Source organism: Pseudophryne corroboree, chromosome 6, assembly GCF_028390025.1.
Source record: "Pseudophryne corroboree isolate aPseCor3 chromosome 6, aPseCor3.hap2, whole genome shotgun sequence".
Taxonomy (NCBI): domain Eukaryota; kingdom Metazoa; phylum Chordata; class Amphibia; order Anura; family Myobatrachidae; genus Pseudophryne; species Pseudophryne corroboree.
This window is the reverse complement of record NC_086449.1, coordinates 289,502,412-289,519,725: the sequence shown is the minus strand read 5'-3', so window position 1 is coordinate 289,519,725 and position 17,314 is coordinate 289,502,412. Positions and strand designations below refer to the sequence as shown.

Here is a 17,314-nt window from a genome sequence, read left to right as displayed (position 1 = left end):
GAATTCAGCTCTATCCTCATGAAAAATCAAATAGGGGCTTTGTGAGACAACGCTCCGAGTTCGGACACACGCCTTGCGGAAGCCAAGTCCAACAGTGTAACAGTCTTCCACGTAAGAAACTTAAGCTCCACCTCCTGTAAAGGTTCAAACAAGTCCAATTACAGAAAACGCAACACCACGTTAAGAACCCAAGGTGCCGTGGGAGGCACAAAGGGCGGTTGAATGTGCAGAACACCCTTCAAGAATGTCTGAACCTCGGGAAGGGAAGCCAATTGTTCTGGAAGAAAATGGACAAGGCCAAAATCTGGACCTTCAAGGAGCCCAAACGTAGGCCCACATCCTCACCTGACTGTAGAAAAAGCAGAAAAACTCCCAGTTGAAATTCCTCTGCAGGAAATTTCCTGTGTTCACACGAGACATACTTTTTCCAAATATGGTGGTAATGTCTAGATGTTACCCCTTTCCAGGCCTGGATTAGGTTTGGCATAACCTTGTTCGGAATACCTTTCCGGGCTAAAATCTGATGCTCAACTTCCATGCAGTCAAACGTAGCCACGGTAAGTCTTGATAGACGATCGGCCCCTGCTGCAGAAAATACTCTCGCAGAGGTAGAGGCTTCCAGGAGCAACCCCTGGAGTTCCGCGTACCAGGCCCTTCTCGGTCAATCCGGAGCAATGAAAATTGCCTGAACCTTTTCCCTTTTTATTCTTTTAAGAATTCCTGGGATCAGCGGAAGAGGTGGGAACACGTAAACCATCTGGTAAAGCCACCAGAGAGTCCACCGACACCGCTTGTGGGTCTCTTGACCTGGAACAATAGTGCTCTAGCTTCTTGTTGAGACAAGATGCCATCATGTCTATCTGTGGAATCCCCCACCGACGTGTCAATGACTCGAACACCTGTGGGTGAAGGCCCCACTCACCTGGGTGGAGGTCGTGTCTGCTGAGGAAGTCCACTTCACAGTTGTCTACTCCCGGAATGAAGATTGCCGACAGCACCACCACGTGTCTTTCTGCCCAGAGGAGAATTCTTGTTACTTCTGACATCGCAGCTCTGCTCTTCATTCCTCCCTGTCGGTTTATGTACGTTACAGCCGTCACTTTGTCCGACTGAACCTGAATGCCTTGATCTTGAAGAAGATGCGATGCCTGAAGAAGGGAGTTGTATATGGCCCTTAGTTCCAGAATGTTGAGCGGAAGCATGGCTTCCTGACTTGACCATCTTCCCTGGAACTGCTCCCCTTGGGTGACTGTTCCCCAACCTCAGAGGCTTGCATCTGTGGTTAGCAGAATCCAACTTTGAATCCTGAACTGGTGGCCTTCGGTCAGGTGAGAAGTCTGAAGCCACCACAGAAGGGAGATCCTGGCCTTTGGGGAAGGACGTATCCTCTGGTGCAGGTGAAGATGCGTTCCGGACTACTTGTCCAAGAGATCCAGCTGAAAGGGCCTTGCATGGAACCTTCCGTACTGTAGTGCCTCGTAGGCGGCTACTATCTTCCCTAGAAGGTGGATGCATAGATGCACCGATACCCGGGATGGCTTCAGGACATCCTGCACCATTGATTGGATTACCAACGCCTTTTCCAATGGAAGGAACACCCTCTGTGCCTCCGTATCCAGTATCATCCCCAGAAATGGAAGCCTCCGTGTTGGTTCCAGGTGAGATTTCAGCAGGTTCAGAATCTACCCATGATGCTGGAGTAAACGAGTTGAGAGGGCAATGTTTTCCAAAAACCTTTCCCTGGAAGGTGCCTTTATCAGCAGGTTGTCCAGTTACGGAATTATGTTCACTCCCTTTTTGCGGAGGAGAAACATCATCTCTGCCATCACCTTGGTGAACACCCGCGGAGCCGTGGAAAGGCCAAATGGCGGTGCCTGGAACTGGTAGTGACAGTCCTGTAGTGCAAACCGTAGATAAGCCTGATGAGGCAGCCAAATCAGAATGTGAAGGTACGCATTCTTGATGTCCAGAGACACCAGGAATTCTCCCTCCTCCAGACCTGAGATCACCGCTCTCAGAGACTCCATCTTGAACTTGAACACACTTAAAGACGGGTTCAGGGATTTGGGGTTGAGAATAGGCCTCACCGAACCATCCGGTTTCGGGACCACAAACAGGTTGGAGTAATAACCATTGTTTTGTTGCTGAAGTAGAACTGGAACAATGACCTGAGTCTGTACCAGTTTTTGAATTGCTGCCTGTAAGGTCAAACTTGCTTCTGGAGAAGCTGGTAAGCCGGATTTGAAGAATCTGGGAGGCGGGAGTTCCTGAATCTCCAGTCTGTATCCCTGTGCGATAAGATCTTTGACCCAGGGATCCTGGCAAGAAGATGCCCAAACATTACTGAAATAATGAAACCGGGCTTCCACCTGCTTGTCTTCCAGGCAGTGCGGTCCACCGTCATGCTGAAGGCTTTGAGGAAGCTGACCCTGAGGACTGTTCCTGAGAAACTGCAGCTGCGGGTTTTTTGGGTTTACCTCTATTACCCCTGAAGGTTGTAGAGGAACCCCTGGATATGCCTTTAAGTTTCACTGTCCGAAAGGACTGCAGAGTAGGAGTAGAGTAGGTTTTCCTAGCTGGTGTTTTTGCGGAAGGAAGATAAGTAGACTTACCCGCCGTAGCCTTGGATATCCACTTATCCAGTTCATCACCAAAAATAGCCTCGCTCGTGAACGGTAGGCTTTCCACGCCCCTCCTGGACTCCGCATCCACAGTCCATTGTTGCAGCCACAAGCCCCTGCGTGCCGACACTGCCATGGCAGAGGTGCGTGCGTTGAGTAAGCCAACTTCCTTTAAGACTTCCACCATAAAGTTTGCAGAATCTTGAATATGCTGCAAGAGTAAAATAATATAATCTCTGGTTAAGGAATCTAAACCATTAATCAGATTACCTAACCATTTTGCAATGGCCCAAGTGATCCATGCGCAAGCAATAGTGGGTCTCTGGGCCAACCTGGCCAACGTATATAAAGATTTGAGAGTGGTCTCAATCTTGCGGTCAGCTGTGTCCTTTAAGGACACCACCCCGGGAACCGGTAAGAATATCTTACGCGATAACCTGGATATAGATGCATCCACAATTGCCGGGTTTTCCCATTTCTTCCTATCCTCCGAAGGAAAAGGAAAGGAAGAAATCAACCGTTTAGGGATCAGATTTTTTTCTGTCAGGGTTTACCCACGCCCTCTCAAAAAGGGTGTTTAATTCCTTTGAAGCGGGGAAAGTAGCCGAGGATTTCTTTTTAGTATTAAAATAAGATTCCTCTTACACCTCCTCTGACTTGTCATGAATGTGCAGGACCATGCAGGACCTCAATGAGGGCCTTTATTCCCTGTGACAGGACAGCACCCCCTCACCCACGTCCACTTCACCCTCCTCTGGATCCAACGTATCAGGGTCAGTATCAACCTGTATGATTTGGGCCAGAGTACGCTTTTGCAGGCAAATGGCTAGGGCTGGGGGTGGCGGTATGGAAGCTGAGTCCCTATTCATCAGGTCAGCAATAGATTGCCGTAAGAACTGTGTCTCCTTCTCATTATGAGACAGTTTTGTAGAAATAGTAGAAATCATAACTTTAATGGAAGCCAACCAAGGGGGTTCAGCCCCACTGGACAGGGAGTGAGCACTATCCTGAGTACAGGGTAGTGAGTCCCCAGGATTATAGACACATTCAGCTGTACAAGACACGACACACAGTCCCTGGACATGATTGGATAAGGACACCCACACCCACACAGACACTGGATGAAAGCACAGTATATGTAGGCAGGGTCCTCAGAGAAACACAGAAGCCAGAGCCAGCCACACAGCACCTCTATAGCAACAGTAAAACTAAGCTGGGTCACAAGAATAAGGCACCTGAGTAGTGCTTACAATCCCAACACTGCTCCTTCCCTGCACTAAGACCCCCTGGTACAGCTGAGGAAACTGGAGTCCTTGTGGAGGAGGTGTGCTTCCCTGTGAGTGCTGTCTGATAAAGCTGCAGAGGAAAATGGCGCTGGAGAGCCAGTGGCGGATCTAGACTTAACTTTTAGGGGGGGCGCGGTTTAAGAATGATGACTCCTCCCCCTAATCATAGCCCCTCCCACTTAGTAATGCCCTTCCGTTCGCTTCTAAAAATTTCCTATTGTTGCCATTACTAATAAAATGTTGCCAGTTAGTGGAGAGAACCCTGCGCACTGGTGATACAGACTGGCGAATCGCCATTCCTTCCATCAGGGGTGGTAGAGGATAAGACAGTAGGGCAATTTAAACATGCATGGGATAGACATAAGGATATTCTTACAAAGAAATAAGGATCAGATAAGGTTAGAGATAAAAATAATGTAACATAAAAAATAAAAAAAAAGGGGCAGACTAGATGGGCCAAGTGGTTCTTATCTGCCGACAAATTCTGTTTCTACAGCACACAGAATGAGCCGAAATTCACATTTTAGCACACTGAATGAGCCGACATTCACATTATAGCACACTGTATGAGCTGAAATTCACATCATAGCACACTGAATGAGCCGAAATTCACATTGTAGCACACTGTATGAGCCGAAATTCACATTATAGCACACAGAATGAGCTAAAATTCACATTATAGCACACAGTATGATCCGAAATTCACATTGTAGCACACTGAATGAGCCGAAATTCACATTGTAGCACACTGAATGAGCCGAAATTTACATTGTAGCACACTGAATGAGCCGAAATTCACATTATAGCACACTGAATGAGTCAAAATTCACATGATAGCACACTGAATGAGCCGAAATTCACATTGTAGCACACTGAATGAGCCGAAATTCACATTGTAGCACACTGAATGAGCCGAAATTCACATGATAGCATGCAGAATGAGGGAAAATTCACATGATAGCACACTGAATGAGCCGAAATTCACATTATAGCACACTGAGTGAGCCGAAATTCACATTGTAGCACACTGAATGAGCCGAAATTCACATGATAGCACGCAGAATGAGGGAAAATTCACGATAGCACGCAGAATGAGGGAAAAATCACATTATACCACACTGTATGAGGCAAAAATGAAGTTATAGCACGCAGAATGAGCCGAAATTGACATTATAGCACGCAGAATGAGGCAAAATTCACATGATAGCACGCAGAATGAGGGAAAAATCACATTATAGCACACTGTATGAGGCAAAAATGACATGATAGCACGCACAATGAGGGAAAAATCACATTATAGCACACTGTATGAGGCAAAAATCACATGATAGCACGCAGAATGAGGGAAAAATCACATTATAGCACGCAGAATGAGGGAAAAATCACATGATAGCACGCAGAATGAGGAAAAAATCACATTATAGCACGCAGAATGAGGGAAAAATCACATTATAGCACACTGTATGAGGCAAAAATGACATCGCACACAGAATGAGGCCAAACTCAGCCAAATAATGCAGGGAGAAGAGGAGGGGGGGGGGGGGAGAAATGGGACACACACACTCACACACACTCCCACCTCATAGATGGAGGTCGGGTCCCGCCGCGGTATTGGGAACGGGGTGCAGAGCGGTGCAGCGTGGCGGGGGACGAAGACAGAGAGAGAGCATCTTGACGCGCGTACAGGAAGGAGGGGGCGTGGTCAGAACAGAGGTCGCTGTACGCGCGTCACGACGCTCCTCTCTCTCCTCGTACCCCGCCGCGCTGCACCGCTCTCCACCCCGTTCCCAATACCGCGCCGGGACCCGGCCTCCATCCCGGTGCCGGTATATGTAGGGGGGGCGTTCGCCCTAATCGCCCCCCGCTAAATCCGCCACTGTGGAGAGCTGTGTGATCCGCTCTGAGTAAAGCCCAGCCTCCTGTAATGGCGCGCGGCTTCCCGCATTTTTTATACTGGCCTGAGGTAGAAAGTGTGCCTAACTAGGAGACTGAACCCCTGTTAGGTTGTGCGCCAGTGTGGGTATAATACGAGGCTCAGAGCGCCCCTCATAGCGTGCCCTACCGCAGCGTGTCCTGTGAGCCTCCCCGGAGTGCAGCCTGTATCAGAGCTCCTACCCTCTTGCCACCGGCGCCGGACTCATCACTCTTCTGTCTTCAGGCTCTGTTAGAGGGTGGCGGCGTGCTGCGGGAGGGTACGCTGCACCATGGTGTGGCTTGCGAGTGACTCCCTCATGAGCTCAGTGTCCTGTCAGCAGAGAAACGGGACCATTAATTCTAAGGAAGTTGGTCCGTTCTCTCCCCTAAGTCCCACGAAGCAGTCAGGCTGTTGCCTAAACAGCCCTGACTGAAAATAACAAACTTTGAAAACAAATGTAGAAAACTCTTCAGGAGCTCACCAAAGCATGACCGGCTCCTCCAGGCATATTTTCTAAAACTGAGTCTGGTAGGAGGGGTATAGAGGGAGGAGCCAGCCCACACTATTGATTTCTTAAAGTGCCCATGGCTCCTAGTGGACCCATCTATACCCCCATGGTACTAATGTGGACCCCAGTATCCTCTAGGACGTAAGAGAAAGTTGGATTTTACAATACTCTGGGGCAGAAGTTTTAAGCCTGGAGAAGTGATAGGGCGGTGCTAAAGCAGAGATAAGTGGGAGGTGATAAAGAAGATGCTTTCTTAGTTTGTGTAGTCTTCCAAGAAGAAAAAGTCAGCATGTACCTTGAAGTGTGCTCAGTGGACCTTGCAGCAGCAATGATCAAAAGCCACGGTGAGTTGTGGTGTGCACCCGATACGTTTATATAAATGAGTTCCAGGGGGAAATTTATCTAAGTGTGGTTTCGCAAAATCATGTTTTTTAGAGATTGTATAAGCAGATTTTCTGATGGCAGCTATATAAACAGGTTATAATGAATAGGCAAGTTTGCTTAAAAATGTGTCAAACCATGTGAAAAATTACAGGATTTTTAGATCTGTTTCTGATCAGCAGATAATTTAAACCACTTGCAGCAGTCTTGCCTGTTGTAATAGTGAAAACCAGGGTCTCTGAGCGAGTGACCACAGATATTACTAATACAGGTTGAGTATCCCGTATCCAAAATTCAAAATCACATAGTTTTGGATCCCCTACTGAGATAAGACACATACTGTATATGTATATATTATATATCTATATAATATATCTGTATAAACACATAATATATAATATATATGTCATTATATGGGACCCAAAAATGTGGGATTTTTTAATTTTGATAAGGGATACTCAACCTGTATAGGATTTTGTCGAAAGGGGTTCTGACCTATTCAATTTGGACAGTTTTTTTCTGACAAGTTGGGAAATCCCGACTTGTCGGAAAACAGGTGGATCGGCGGAATAGGCGCCGATCCGTGTGCTTCTGTCGGAGATGGGGCCAAATCCAACATGTTTTGGCCCTCTTTCCGACAATCTCAATATGAAAAAAGTCGGATTGAGCAGGGCGTCCCGTGGGCCAGACTCCTCACTCCCAGCAGCGCCTCCCCCCGACGCCACAAACATGTTCCCCCGCTGCCGCAGACATCACCCCCTGCCGCCGCAGACATGTTGCCAGCTCCCCCCGCCACTGCTGCCAGCACCTCCTGCTGCAGCCGCCGTCAGCTCCCCCTGCCGCCGATGTCAGCACATCCGGCAGCCGCTGACAGCAGAACAGGACAGTGGGAACGGCAAAATCCGAAAGTCGGATTTGGCCATTCATTGAATAGCCCTTGTCGGATCCATTCCGACAAATGCATGTCGGAATGGATCTGACACATTGAATATACCCCATAATCAGAGGCACAGCTATTTATTTCAGTATTCGGGGCCACATATATTATTATTAATATAGTTAGAGGAACAGATATTATTATTAATATTCTCAGATACACATTTTATTTATGCACAGGTACAAGGAGTTGAAAAAGTCCCTCTGCAGTGATTGTGTGCTAAACAAGTTTCCCCACAGTGAATGTGTGCTATGTAACATGACATCACTGTGTTTATTTTTACTTTATTTTTAGAAAAGGGGCACAGTTCTTTTAACATCAGTTAAAGACGCAAACACTGGTCCCATCATGCAGGGGTATAAGGTAGGGCTCAGTTCTACTCAGCATTGACTGAGCCTCAGTAGTAGGCCTATTTATCAATTAATATTTGCTGGCTAATATTTGCACCTGCAAATATTAAGAATCCCTTGAATGTACAGTATCTATTCTACAGGGGACCGCAGCAGATATCTCCGATCATTTGCAAAAACAGCCAACATAGGTTTCTGAGGGAGTTGTCTTACTGCTGAATTTACCAAGTTCTGCAACGTGACGCATTCCAGAGTTTGGCGGGCACCAGTAGCTAATGCCATCTGAAGAAGGCATCAGCCATTCTAACTATGAGTTGCTTACCACAACGTTTACTGGAAAAGGGATTTGTATGACCCCTCTGCGGCGCTCACTGGGGCTAATTTAGACCTGATCGCTAGGGTGCATTTTTTGCATCCCTGTGATCAGGTAGTCGCCACCTACAGGGGCAGGGGGTAGTCGCTGTGCAGGTGTGCGATCGCATGTGCAGAGAGCTGCACAAACGTCTGCACACAGAAGTTTGTGCAGTCTCTGCACAGCTCAGAACTTACTCTTCCAGAGCGACCATTCGGCCCGGAGCAGACGTCAGGAACCCTCCCTTCCAACGGCTGGACACGCCTGCGTTTTTCCGGACACTCCCTGGAAACGGTCAGGTAACACCCACAAAGCCTTCTGCCTGTTAATCGTCTTGGGATCACCGGTGCAATTGCTTTCTTTGGTAATCCTGTCGCTGTCCGGCGATCCCCGTCGCCAGGGGGGCGATGCGCCTGCGCATTGCGGAGCATATGCATGCGCAGTTCTGACCTGATGGCAGCAAAAAAACGTAGCGTGCGATCAGGTATGAATGACCACCACTATCCACACGCATAGTAGTGTGGCGGCCCCCGACAAATTAAAGAAAATGATTGCGAACGTGACTACTTCACTAAGCACATCTGAGGGATGGGCTTCTATCAGAGCCCCTATCTCTGCATGTGTTCAATGATACATGCCGGCAGTACTAAACTTCTTATTGCCGCAAACAGCAAAGACATTATAATTATCGGGTAAAAAACTGCAGCTTGTACAGAAAGCAGAGAGGTTTGTAAATAATAAAAAAGGTACAATGCCCCAACTTAACTGAAATATTCACTGAAATCTACTGTTTAACAGCTTTTAGTATGTGTAGAAAATGATTTTATTCTTTTTACATTCATTTTCTTGTAGTATGCTAATAAGTACCCACAGAGTGACAATAAAATGCATGTAGTTCACAAAAGGGAAGAGATTAGCTCATTTACTGAAAAATAATGAAAATAAAAATGATGCCATTACTTTAAACACTGCTGCTAATCTCCCACCTAACGTCAGTATATTAAGCAGATTGGAATATTAGGAAGCATTTGCATGAACCACACTTACCTTGAGATGTCTGTGTATCTATAAATTTCTTAATCAAAGCATCAGTAGTTTGAGTGTACAGGCTGAGGGCGTATTTCAGTGATTGTAGATCTGGGCTCTTCTCCAAGAAATTCTTTTTCAGGCCGCTTCCTCCAGCGTGAAAGTATTGCTACAGTAAAAACAGAGATTAGGATTGGACCATTTCATTTATAAAAGCAACTAAGTAAACAACCATAATAATAAACGTTTAAACAAGGATATTAATGGAACAAAAAAATTGCAAAATTATAGCTATGCTCAAATTAAATGTCAACGGTATAATTTAATTTTACAGATTAAATAGGCAGACTAGTACAAATAATTACAGCAAGGTTGACAATTTCCAGATTTAAGAGGAACGAAAACTGAGTTTTATTTAATGAAAGGGTTTTGTAAAGTGGACTGTTCATGTTTTGCGGTTTGTAAAATGATCCTTACTGGCTGCATCAAACCTAGCCACAGAGAACAAAACCATAGAGGTACTGTAATCACTACCCACGCACCACTTTCACTGCTAAGGGGGATACTCAAACCTTGACAAACGTAGAGAACACACATCAAAGCTGCCATGAGGAAATTATAGATATAACCAAGAAATAAGTCAAATGCTGGGTTGTAATGTTTATACACACTATCGTTTAGATGTTCTAGAATGCTGTAAATAGTGGACTTTAGGTTTGCCCATCTGAAAGAAAGACATTTTAAAAATTGCAGGTACAGTACGTAGCTATGATCAATAAAAATAACCTACCCAAATAAAATCACTTGCTCAAACCTATAGCAACATTTGAGCATTTCTTAAGGCATGAGTAAGGCAGTGTTAGTACTTTACAACCCTTACACATGTGCAGAACCAGTGGCAGCACCAGGGTCCCCTCCTGCACTGCCAGCTCCTTCCCAGTAACAGGAGCCGGACGGTGCAGGATAATGTCACACTGAAGCACCCAGATCCCTGTCACTGCGGAGGAGCTGGAATTTTGGTGTCACTCCCTGGAAGGGTGACACCCGAGTGTGATCTGCACCATCCCTGTGCAGAACTAATTATTTAGGTAGTGTATGTGTGTATTGTGTGTGTGTGTATGTTTGTGTGTGTGTAATTGTTTAAGTATCATCAGCGAGTTACTTTGGAGTATATTTATTAAATTATATTTGTGGGTTATCACCCGAAAATGGGTGTACCCGCAAAACACCCATTTTCACGTGGTGCCAACAAATATTAAGATTACCCAGGATATAAGGAGAACCAATGCAGATATCTCCAATAGTTGCCACAGTCGCTTAATTTCCCAATGCAACAGCAGCCCTCATAGGTTTCTATGGTGGCTGCTGTGCTTCCAGATTTACCAAGCTTTGTATTCAAAAACTTGGCCTCGTCCACTAATCTTCAGATAACGTTAGCCAGTGGTGTAACTACCGAGGGCTGCTATGGGGCGCGAACTGCTTCCAGGGTAGTGATAGCCATCGACCATCAATGATTCATAATCATCGATGGTTTATGGCCAATGTAGAATACTTTTGCCATCAATGGGAGGGAATCAGATGGTTTCCCTCCATCGATGGCACAGCACAAATTAATTTATATATATATATACATATTTTTTTCCAATGTGCCAGGTTACTGAGCATAGCTCTGCCCCAACACCCACAAGCCCAACCCCCAGGCTGTGATTGGCCTGCAGGCCAGTCACTGAAAGAACAGGGATGACTACAGATGGATGAAACCATCAATGGTCTCCCATGTCATAGTTGGTCACTGTCAATGGCCACTCACAGTTTCACCATCAATGGCAACCATCGATGGTGAGCACACCGATAGTCATCCCTATTCCAGGGCCCGCTGATCCCCCTACATCCATTCATGAGCTGCTTCCAAGGCCCGCTGCTCCCCTTTCACTCCCAACTACGTTAAGAACAGCCGCCGCAGCCGATAGCACCCCCTCCTTCACCAGCTGGTGGCAGCCATGTAAAGGATGTAGAGGGGGGTGAGGTGGCCCTACCTAGCTGGCTCCAAGTCACCAGTGCCGTGATTTGCGGGTATTTAGGGAGTGGAGCCTAATTCCGTGAAGTTCCCTGCCCCCATCAGAGACCACTGCTGTGAACAGGACAAACAGGTCATGTATCTCCTGCTCATTCTCCCCCTCTCTCCCTTACACACACACACACACACACACACACACACACACACACACACACACACACACACACACACACTCTCTGAAACTGTCTCTCTCTCTCCCTGATACTGTCCCTCTCTCTCTCTCTCTCTCTAAACCATGACTTTTAAAAAAAAGTCTGGATTCGGCAAACATCCTGTACGGCCACTGAACTCGGACTTCATTACATCGCGGCCATAGTATCTAATTGGTTGCTTCGTTTCTGAGTTATTTGACAAAATGTGTGCCTACCATTTATAATGCATCCCCATTGTGCTCTGGATAATGTGACAGTTGGTCAGCTGGGTGACCTGGAACATGTGACCTGCTGGGAGGTCTGGAAACTGTGACAGTTTTTTGCAGCCACCCACTAAGCAGGGATTTTCCGAAATTCAACGGAGTGGGAATAGAACCTGTGGCGAGCGTAGCGAGCCACAGAGCCCGCAGTGTGGCGAGCGCAGTGAGTCCGCAAGGGGCTTCATTGCATTTGCCCCCCTGCCGGCATTCTGGCGGTCAGGATCCTGGCGTCGGTATTCTGACCGCCAGGATCCCATGCCCATCCCATTCTGAGTATATGATTGCACTATGTGTAAATGACACAATATATTTTTATTATTAATATACATATATTTACAACAATTTTAGATTGTTCAATTGGTTTCTTTTTATGATAGCTCTAATTTAAAGAAAGAGGCTCTTATATCATGAAGGCCAATTTGCATTACTGAAAATATAAACACTGCTAATAATACAAACACCCCCTTGGTGAGCTCTAAGGTGCCTCATATGCTTCCTAAATCCCATCAGCATGAACGTGCCTTTTTCCTCAAAGGTTCAAATTACAGAACACAATTTTGATTGAGAACGGCTTCTCAATACACAGTATCCTATTATATAGTCAATCAATGTACTGCTGTGTGCATGTTTTTCTAAGTACTTAATAGTAATAATCAGATGTTATGAAGCTCCACTACTTCCCTCTGCCAATGGTTCAATTTCTGTTCCCCCTCCTAAGCATAACCAGCCCTGAGTTCTTTGAGCTGGTCCTGGTTGTTAAAATACCAGGAAAATTTTGAGTAGTGGTTCTCTGTATTTTAACAACCAGAACCGCGCTCTTTGACAGGTTCTGGTTCTAAAAATATGTGAGACAAAGGATGTAGGGGTCCACTGTATTTTTGAAACCAGCACCGGGCTCCACTAGCCAAAGAGATAATGCCACAGCCGGGGGACACATTTATATAAGTTCCTGCGGCCGTGGCATTACCCCCCCCCAACTAGTCACCCCTGGCTTGGGTTTCCTGGAGGAGTGGGGACCCCAGCAATAAAGGGGTCCCACTTCTCCAGGCACCCAAGGGCCAGGGATAAAGCCCCGGGGCTGTCCCTGCCATCCATGGACTGTGGATGGCAGGCTGCTAGCCCATGTTTAAAAAAAAGAATATTGTCTTTTGCTGTGGAACTACAAGTCCCAGAAAGCCTGCCCCACATGCTGGTACTTGGAGAACCACAAGTAGCAGCATGCAGGACATTAAAGGGCCCGCTGGTACCTGTAGTTCCACAGTAAAAGAAATATTAAAAAAACAGGACACACACACCATGAAAGTATAATTTTAATAAAACATACATGCACACTTACACACTCACACATACTTACCTAGTGTTCCCTGGAGTGTACAAGAGCCCGGTGCTGGTTGTTAAAATACGAGGAACCCCTACGCAAATTTTTCCCTGTATTTTAAAACAAGGACCGCCTCAAAACCCGGAGCTGGTTATGCTTAGGAGGGAGGACCCCACGCAATGTATTTTTTATTTTTAACTCTTTCACACATATTTACACAGAGAAGCATGTACGGATCTCACTGATCCATGCATGATTTTCCAAACACGCCAGCCAAAAGTAGGTCTATTTGAAAGTTCTACTTCTGTACATGCTTTTCTGGTAGTTTTTGGCTATTGTCGGCAGTGACCGAGAATATGAAATCTTTGTAAATTTCAGTGTTGGATGAGGTGTATGTAAACAAACAACCGTGTTTGATCAATGGTCTATGGCTTTGTATTTGTGTGGACAGCAGTGTATCTCAATACGAATTGCCCCAACACTGCCGAGATTTGTGTTTAGTAAATTTCCGAGTTGCATTTTCATATGAAAATGCAAACTCAAATCAAATCGGGACCTTAGTAAATTTCCACCATAGTTAGAACTAGAAACAAAGACATTTTGGCTGAGTGAAGTATGGTGGCATTAGTGTTTTGGCTGTAACTAGCACCTGGCTGGTAGTGCACTCATGCAGTAGCTGGAAAACATGGATACAATACTCCTTATAGAACTATAATAAATAAGGTCTTCAGTACTAAGTTTTATTGGGATTTAAAAAAAAATTCAAATCATATATTTTTCACTTAGTTCTAAGGTGCAGACTATCAGTATGGCTTTCCATATTGATTTCTAAATAGTCACTATCATTTACACCCATGTGACTTCAATTAGAAATATTGCCTTCAAGATTAATTAAAACATGATTTGCTTTCAGAGTTTAATTTCGCACTTGATTTCATTTTCATACAACAGTCTGCATTCTGCACACTTAAAGGGACATTTACAGCATAATGAATAAATTGGTAGCAAAAACTTCACATACTAAAGATTGCTATACATCAGTTTTAATAGCAGTTTGTGAAATTGAACTAATTATTTTTTCTATCCAGGTGTGAGCCCAGGATTTTCATAGTTCCGTCTTTTATTGGACATAGAGCATACTGTATGTACATTTCTTGTGTTGGGAGGCAATCAATTTGCCGGCTGTCGGGATCCCGGAGGTCAAAATACTGATGCCGGAATCCCGGCAGCCAACAATGCCAATGAGCCACCGAGCCCGCAGCATGGCAAGCGCAGTGAGCCTGCAAGGGAAACTCATAGCGCTTGCCCCGCTACCTCCATTTTTGCGGGCGGGGGGCCGCTGTTGAGATAGTGACAGCTGGCATCCCGCCCGCCTGGATATCATATGTATTGCCTTATTCAGTATTTACCCTATCTACCTTATTTGTGTGTGTCACCTTGTGTATCACTCTTACATTCCCAATGTCCCTTGTCCTTCCCTTCTACTTGTCTTGCTCCTCATCTCTGTTCTGCCTCCTTGCTTTCTTTAGAATACTGTACATGACTTGTTATTTCCTGGTGATGTATGAAGGCCAACATCATCTTGGCTGAGAATAATATATCTGAATGCTTCTTCAAATAACTGTTGAAATAAATGTTGAACTGCTTTCCATACTGCTTTCAGTTCCAGCACATACATGTGGAGTGTCTTCTCTTCCTATGAATAAGTATACTGCACTGTGTCAGCTCTCCAGTCTGCAGCACTGGAGTCTGTTGTAAGTACTGCCCATTCTAAGTCAAAAGCTGGGTACACCCTGTGTCTTTAAATTAGGATTTGCCCAGCTGAGAAATATTTTGGTGGTTCTTAATAATCTGATGTTACAAGACAGAGAAGCTTGCAAGTGATCGGGTCAGTAATTTTACTTGAAGACAGAATTTATGCCACACTGCTCAGAGGAACACAACTACAGTATGGTGGAGAAAATTGATGTACAGTGCAACCGGAAAGTATTCACAGCGCTTCACTTTTTCCACATTTTGTTGTGTTACAGCCTTATTCCAAAATGGAATAAAATATTTTTTCCCCTCAAAATTCTACACACAATACCCCATTATGACAACTTCAAAAAAGTTTTTTGAGATTTTTGCAAATTTATTAAAAATAAAAAATGAAGAAATCACATGTACATAAGTATTCACAGCCTTTGCCATGAAGCTCAAAATTGAGCTCAGGTGCATCCTGTTTGCACTGATCATCCTTGAGATGTTCCTACAGCTTAATTGGAGTCCACCTGTTGTAAATTCAGTTTATTGGACATGATTTGGAAAGGTCGCACACTTGACAGTGCATGTCTGACCACAAACCAAGCATGAAGTCAAAGGAATTGTCTGTAGACCTCCGAGACAGGATTGTCTTGAGGCACAAATATGGGGAAGGGTACAGAAAAATATCTGCTGCTTTGAAGGTCCCAATGAGCACAGTGACCTCCATCATCAATAAATGGAAGAAGTTTGGAACCACGACTCTTCCTAGAGCTGGCCGGCCGCCTAAACTGAGCAAATGGGGGAGAAGGGCCCTAGTCATGGAGGTGATTAAGAACCCGATGGTCACTCTATCAGAGCTACAGCATTCCTCTGTGGAGAGAGGAGAACCTTCCAGAAGGACAACCATCTCTGCAGCAATTCACCGATCAGGCCTGTATGGTAGAGTGGCCAGACAAAAGCCACTCCTTAGTAAAAAGCACATGGCAGCCCACCTGGAGTTTGCCAAAATGCACCTGCAGGACTCTTACACAATGAGAAACAAAATTCTCTGGTCTGATGAGACAAAGATTGAACTCTTTGGTGTGAATGCCATGCGGCATGTGTGGAGAAAACCAGGCACCGCTCATCACCAGGCCAAAACCATCCCTACAGTGAAGCATAGTGGTGGCAGCATCATGCTGTGGGGATGTTTTTCAGCAGTAAGAACTGGGAGACTAGTCAGGATAGAAGGAAAGATGAATGCAGCAATGTCCAGAGACATCCTGGGTGAAAACCTGATCCAGAGCGCTATTGACCTTAGACTGTGGCAACAGTTCATCTTTCAGCAGGACAACGACCCTAAGCACACAGCCAATATATCAAAGGAGTGGCTTCAGGACAACTCTGTGAATGTTCTTGACACTTTCTGTCTGATGACCAATATGTGAGCATACTGGTCATCAGACAAAGTGTTGTATTAACATAAGTATGTAAATATGTATAATTTTTGTGGAACCCTATGAGTTTAATATTTTCATCAGTGACCTTATAATTTTAAATTGGCCTATTAATAAAAGCTTTTTAAATACAATCTATCTTTAGGGGCATTTTTTTGGATGACATTTTCCAATTTCGTCTAAAAACTTCTATTGTAAAGAAACCATGCCACTATTCTAAGTGGTATGCTCTCTTTCCTTTTTCATATAAATTTGGCTTATTGTTATATTAATGGGTTCATAATTAGGATCTATTCATTTCAGATTCATGGTCTTCAGGACTAATCCGAGGAATGAGCGTGTCTACACAATAAATGTAAAATCTTATTGGTATGTGACCATTTAAACTCATTCAAATATGAAGATTTACTCCAATTATAGTGTTTTTCCAACATTTTTCATTTCCCTTTCTTCTCACCGCAAAGTATCACACCCCTGATGAAGTTAAGACGAAACGCGTAGGGTTCACCAATCAATATTCATCATGTCTTGGTGTATGCGATTTCCACCTAAGCTCACACCTTTTTTTTTAAAGGTGAGGGTGGGATAAATTCCAACTTCTGTACTCTGACTTATTTATGGATTTATTGGTTTTATGACAAATTGTATGTCATTTTAATAATTTTTTAAAAGTAAAGGAATTTTTTTTCCTAATAAATGTATATGTCTGACCATTCTTTTTCTGGGTGATTTTTGGTAAGAGGGTCCATTTTTAGGGAACACTGCTTTGACCCACTGAACAAAAAATATACTGAACATTGGATTGGTCCATTGAGGCGACTATCTACTCTGAACTGAATTTACAGCTTTGTGTATATTATCGCACAGAGATAATGTTTGTGGTTATATAATAATAAACACCTATGTACATTGTAATAGGTACAGATGACACATGAACCACATCTGGGTTCTC

At 44.7% G+C, this 17,314-nt stretch overlaps 1 protein-coding gene across 1 annotated transcript in view; it reads right to left on the bottom strand.

The window, feature by feature from the left end:
- Positions 1-17,314, bottom strand: part of UNC13C (unc-13 homolog C) — a 1,008,422-nt gene that overhangs the window by 133,678 nt on the left and 857,430 nt on the right. Inside the window, exon 31 of the mRNA XM_063926117.1 lies at positions 9,398-9,545. Coding sequence (XP_063782187.1) covers positions 9,398-9,545 — 148 coding nt within the window. The remainder of the gene's footprint in view (positions 1-9,397; positions 9,546-17,314) is intronic.